We start from the raw sequence: 6,000 nt of genomic DNA on the forward strand, positions 1-6,000 counted from the left end.
TTGGCTAAGGTGTATGTAAACTTCTGACTTCAACTGTATATATACACATACATATATGCACATATATACAGTTGGAGGTTTACATACACCTTAGCCAAATACATCGATCCAGAGCATCCCAAACATGCTCAATGAGTGACATATCTGGTGGGTATACAGGCCATGGGAGAACTGGGACATTTTCAGCTTCTACTAATTGTGTACAGATCCTTGCGACACGGGCCGTGCGTTATCATGCTGATACACGAGGTGATGGCGGCGGATGAATGGCACAACAATGGGCCTCAGGAACTCGTCACGGTATCTCTGTGCATTCAAATTGCCATCTATAAAATTCAATTGTGTTTGTTGTGGTATGGGCAGCTTATGCCTGCCCATACCATAACCCCACTGCCACCACGGGGCACTCTGTTCACAACGTTGACATCAGCAAACTGCTCGCCTACACACCGCCATATACGCTGTCAGAAATCTGCCCAGATTTGCCAGTGGCCATCGAAGTTGGACATTTGCCCACTGAAGTCGGTTACTACGCCGAACTGCAGCCAGGTCAAGACTCTGGTGAGGAAGACGAGCTCAGCTTCCCTGAGACAGTGAGTTTTTGCAGAAATTCTCCGGTTGTGCAAACACACAGTTTCATCAGCTATAAAGGTGGCTGGTCTCAGACAATCCCTGGCGTGGTTACACATGGTCTACGGTTGTGAGGCCGGTTGAACGTACTGCCAAATTCTCTAAAACGACGGTGGCGGTATATGGTAGAGAAATGAACATTCAATCGTCTAGCAACAGCTCTGGTGGACATTCCTGCAGTCAGCATGCCAATTGCACGCTCCCTCAAAACTTGAGACATCTGTGGCATTGTGTTGCGTGACAAAACTGTACATTTTAGAATGGCCGTTTATTGTCCCCAGCACAAGTTGCACCTGTGTAATGATCATGCTGTTTAACCTGCTTCTTGATATGCCACACCTGTCAGGTGGATGGATTATCGTGGCAGAGGAGAAATGCTCACTAACATGGATGTAAACAAATTTGTGCACAAAATTTGAGAAAAATAATATTTTTGTACATATGGAACATTTCTGGGATCTTTTATTTCAGCTCATGAAACATGGGACCAACACTTTACATGTTGCGTTTATATTTTTGTTCAGCGTACATAGCCAAGATATCGTTACTCATTGCGTATTTATTCCTCATGTTACTATTTTTCTATTATTTCTCAAATTTTTCTCTCTGCGTTGTTGGGAAAAACCCTTCACTGTTAGTCAACACCTGTTGTTTATGAAGCATGTGACAAATAACATTTGGTTTGATTAAATGTATCCGCAACTGTAAAACGACTGCTCTATCCTTCCATCTTCTCCCTTTCATTTCCTCCTCTTCTATCTCCTTCAGCGCAACAGTAGTTTTCAGCCCCCATTCTGTCCATCAGCGCAGAGTTATCCCCCTCTACCTCTCTCCCTCGTTCTGCATCACTTCACCACCCTCTCTCTCCCTCCCGCCCTTTCTCCCCCTGGGCTCACACCATTCTGCTGAATCATGCTGAATGAAGTGGCTGCGTAGTCATGCGGCGTGTCTCCGTGGCAACCTTCTTGCCGGTGTCACCTTGTGAGGTAATATTATCATCGCTCTGCTTTGCCCACAGCACATCCTAGTGGCCGGGCATGGGAAGTGCAGCTGATTGTAAAACCTAATAATTAAAGGTTGGTTCCTGAGCTGACAAAATGGTGCTCTCATTTCTGTATTTTTCTACCTTCTGTAGAGAAGTTTGACTTCTAAAAAGGAGAACATTTAGTTGAAGATGTATTATTTGTGGATACAGGAAGGGTAGCTTTGGGTTTGCGTGACTGATTAGTGTCCAAACATTCACGCCTGGGTTCCTGAGGCCAGCTGTATGTGTGTCCCTCTATGGTGCTAGTGCTCTGGGACCTGACCTACTGCAATGCCCTGCCTGGTGGTGGTTCTCCACCACAACACAAGGACATGCCAAGGTAAACTATGTGACACACACAGCCACTCGTGTCCATCTTTTAAACGCTGCTACGAGTGTCTTCAAAATTAACTCGTGTGCGCACACACACACACACACACACACACACACACACACACACACACACACACGTGCCAAACACCAAACCAGAGCCTTATAAGGCTTCCCTAGAGCCGTCTCCGTCTCTGCAACAAGCAGGTCGGCACAGCAACTACAGACAAAGCAACAAGTCAAGTAAACTCCCACACCGGCAAGATAGACTAAACACTTCTAAATCTAGTCTGCTCCTGGCACAGAGCTAACTAGCTGCGCCCAAACACACACAATACTACAGTAGAGGACGTGGCCGAGAGATCGGTATCCACCATTAGCTCTTAGGATTGTTACCACCTCGGTCTCTAAGTGATTGGAACCAGACTGCAGGCCACAACGGACCATGGCCGGGAGAACTAGCCGAAATAATAAATGACTGTCTTTAGCCCATACGGACAGAGAGGTCGCCGAAAACAGCTGCATCACTAACAAATGTCACGAGGTGGGAATCATCATGATTTGTAGAACTGTAAACTCTATTTGGGAAAAAAGTGCTGTTATTAAAAAGGGATTTGGTTGCATAGCAGACTGGCAAACCAACCACAGATTAGACACAACATAGAAATCTGATGTTTTTATTGATTAATTTTCATTGAACCTTTATTAAACCAGGTAAAGACCCTCGAGGTTAAAAAAAACCTTGTGAGGTGGACCTGGCCAGAGGTCAACAGGAAGTAGCCAGCATGCCATGTACACAACCCAAGAACACAACACAATGTACGGAGCAGGGTGGCAAACCGCAACATAGAACTAGAACACATAGAGCAGCACAGACCTGGAAGTGCAGGATGATGGTCCAGATGAGGCCCAGTGTCAGCTTGGGGTTGCCGTCTGTGATGTCATCGTTCCGGATGTTCACCAGTTTGACCTGGAACATGTAGAACGGGAGGATTTAAACTCCAGGCCTAGCGGTGAACTAAAGCCTTGACCTGGAACATGTAGAACGGGAGGATTTAAACGCCAGGCCTAGCGGTGAACTAAAGCCTTGACCTGGAACATGTAGAACGGGAGGATTTAAACGCCAGGCCTAGCGGTGAACTAAAGCCTTGACCTGGAACATGTAGAACGGGAGGATTTAAACGCCAGGCCTAGCGGTGAACTAAAGCCTTGACCTGGAACATGTAGAACGGGAGGATTTAAACGCCAGGCCTAGCGGTGAACTAAAGCCTTGACCTGGAACATGTAGAACGGGAGGATTTAAACGCCAGGCCTAGCGGTGAACTAAAGCCTTGACCTGGAACATGTAGAACGGGAGGATTTAAACGCCAGGCCTAGTGGTTAACTAAAGCCTTGACCTGGAACATGTAGAACGGGAGGATTTAAACGCCAGGCCTAGTGGTGAACTAAAGCCTTGACCTGGAACATGTAGAACGGGAGAATTTAAACACCAGGCCTAGTGGTGAACTAAAGCCTTGACCTGGAACATGTAGAACGGGAGGATTTAAACGCCAGGCCTAGCGGTGAACTAAAGCCTTGACCTGGAACATGTAGAACGGGAGGATTTAAACGCCAGGCCTAGTGGTGAACTAAAGCCTTGACCTGGAACATGTAGAACGGGAGGATTTAAAACACCAGGCCTAGTGGTGAACTAAAGCCTTGACGTGGAACATGTAGAACGGGAGGATTTAAACGCCAGGCCTAGTGGTGAACTAAAGCCTTGACCTGGAACATGTAGAACGGGAGGATTTAAAACGCCAGGCCTAGTGGTGAACTAAAGCCTTGACCTGGAACATGTAGAACGGGAGGATTTAAACGCCAGGCCTAGTGGTGAACTAAAGCCTTGACCTGGAACATGTAGAACGGGAGGATTTAAAACGCCAGGCCTAGTGGTGAACTAAAGCCTTGACCTGGAACATGTAGAAGGGGAGGATTTAAACGCCAGGCCTAGCGGTGAACTAAAGCCTTGACCTGGAACATGTAGAAGGGGAGGATTTAAACGCCAGGCCTAGCGGTGAACTAAAGCCTTGACCTGGAACATGTAGAACGGGAGGATTTAAACACCAGGCCTAGTGGTGAACTAAAGCGTTGACCTGGAACAGAGCTGGGTAACCATGTGCTCCATGTTATTAACCGGTCATCACATGACTTCTTGCTCACCATTGCAAGATTGAATAGTGAAAAGGCTATATATTTTGTGTGAATACCCTCCTGATTCCATCCTGCTTTCTCACACCAGTGCACATAAAAGCAATGAAACCAGGAGAGGAAGCCGCTGAAGGCTATGGAGATGCAGTCCCTGTCAAGTAGGAGCAGGTGTCTCTAAGACAGAGGTGCAGCATTGGGCAGTGACGCGTGAGGTGCGACTGTGGTCATCTGGGAGGCCCAGTCATGCAGAGCTGACACGTTGGGACACGGGGCCGAGAGAAAGGTCATCTCAATGATTTTATTTATGGATGTGCTTTGTATGGGGTTTTAAAAATGGCAAAATAGACCAAACTAAATAAACAAACAAAAAAATCTATTTCCAACAGCAGACGTCTGAGTGTGGCTTTAGTTCGGCTCAATGTGTATTGCTGAGCGCGTGAGTACCTGCTGAAGTATTGAGTGGGTTTGAAAGCGGCAGTTGTGTGTGTGTGTGTGTGTGTGTGTGTGTGTGTGTGTGTGTGTGTGTGTGTGTGAGTTGTACCTGTCTCTGTTTGAGGAAGTCCAGGGCGATCTGGACATTCTGGAGCCGGTGGAATCGCATGCGACCCTTTTCTCTGGGCTGAAGGGGGGGGGGGAAAAGCACGAAGAGAGAGAGAGATGAGTGTATGAAGAAAAAAAAAAACGTGAGATCTTCTCACAATGCTGACCAGTGAGAGAGACATATAAGCCGTGAGAAGTGTCGTTCCCAATTCAAAGTGCAGTGAGGGGAAAACTATGCCTGAGCCGCTGTAATGGCACAGCATTATCCTAGAGGGCGCTGTCTTCAACTGTTGTCAAAGACATGCTAACAAGCATCCTCACAGCAGAGCAGGAAACAACACAGAAAAGGTACATCTGCAAACCATGCTGGTTTAGGCAGGCTAATACTTTTCTTAAACACACACACACACACAGTCCCCTGCCGCCCTCTCAAACACACAGTCCTTGGCTGGCTGACTCACACGCATTCACTCAGTCAATCACTGACAGTCTGTCAGAACACACACACACACACACACACACACACACACACACACACACACAGAGAAAAGAAAACGCACACAGCAAAGCTGCTAGAATTGCAAGATGCAGGAGTGTGTGTCACAGTGTGCTGTGCTGAGTGTAGTCATCACTGCAGTCAACAGTACCAGTACTGAAGCAGGGTTATAAGGAGCACTCAGGCCAAACAGAGAACTCCATTCAGAGGACGAGACGTGAGAGGGGAAGGTATTCCAATCAATTTGGCTCACTCTGTCATTCCTGTTTGTGCCGCATGCGATGATGGTAGCCTACAGTGGCATGCTAGCTGTCGGAAGAAAGCGCAGCGGAAGCGTGTGTACCTGTGTTGAACCCATCCTTCTGTTCGGAGGGAGAAATGTGTTGTGTGTCTGGGGCTATTTGAAAGGATTACCATCTCATTATAGTGTTTGAGTCAGCAAGACGGCTCCGTGATGCCGGCAAAGCAAAACAATACAGTCTTATCCCCCAGGAACATAATGCTAATATCCTATATTTAGGGAAGGTATTAAGTCTCATTACCCAAAAGACTAACAGTTGATCCGGATCTTTCCTTTGTGACGTTGAGTATTTGTGGGGGCTGTCTTCCTCACATCAGAGTAGCTTATGGCAACTTAAACTGCCTTTTACTTGAAAGACGAAGCGGAGCTAATGTTGAATCAAGCGTTCGTTGAAATTGTAATTTCAGTTTTTAAACCTCTTCAAACTGGACCAAAAACACTTTCAAAGCAGCGGAAATAATGTGAGGTATATTTTTTATCAGGACCATATGG

General features: G+C 46.7%; 1 protein-coding gene across 1 annotated transcript in view; it reads right to left on the reverse strand.

Annotated features, from left to right (window-relative positions):
* Positions 1–6,000, reverse strand: part of LOC120026773 (microtubule-actin cross-linking factor 1-like) — a 144,532-nt gene that overhangs the window by 135,846 nt on the left and 2,686 nt on the right. Inside the window, exons 3-4 of the mRNA XM_038971490.1 lie at positions 4,713–4,790; positions 2,862–2,954 (exon numbers count right to left, since the gene is read on the reverse strand). Coding sequence (XP_038827418.1) covers positions 2,862–2,954; positions 4,713–4,790 — 171 coding nt within the window. The remainder of the gene's footprint in view (positions 1–2,861; positions 2,955–4,712; positions 4,791–6,000) is intronic.

Source organism: Salvelinus namaycush, chromosome 32 (genome assembly GCF_016432855.1).
Source record: "Salvelinus namaycush isolate Seneca chromosome 32, SaNama_1.0, whole genome shotgun sequence".
Taxonomy (NCBI): Eukaryota; Metazoa; Chordata; class Actinopteri; order Salmoniformes; family Salmonidae; genus Salvelinus; species Salvelinus namaycush.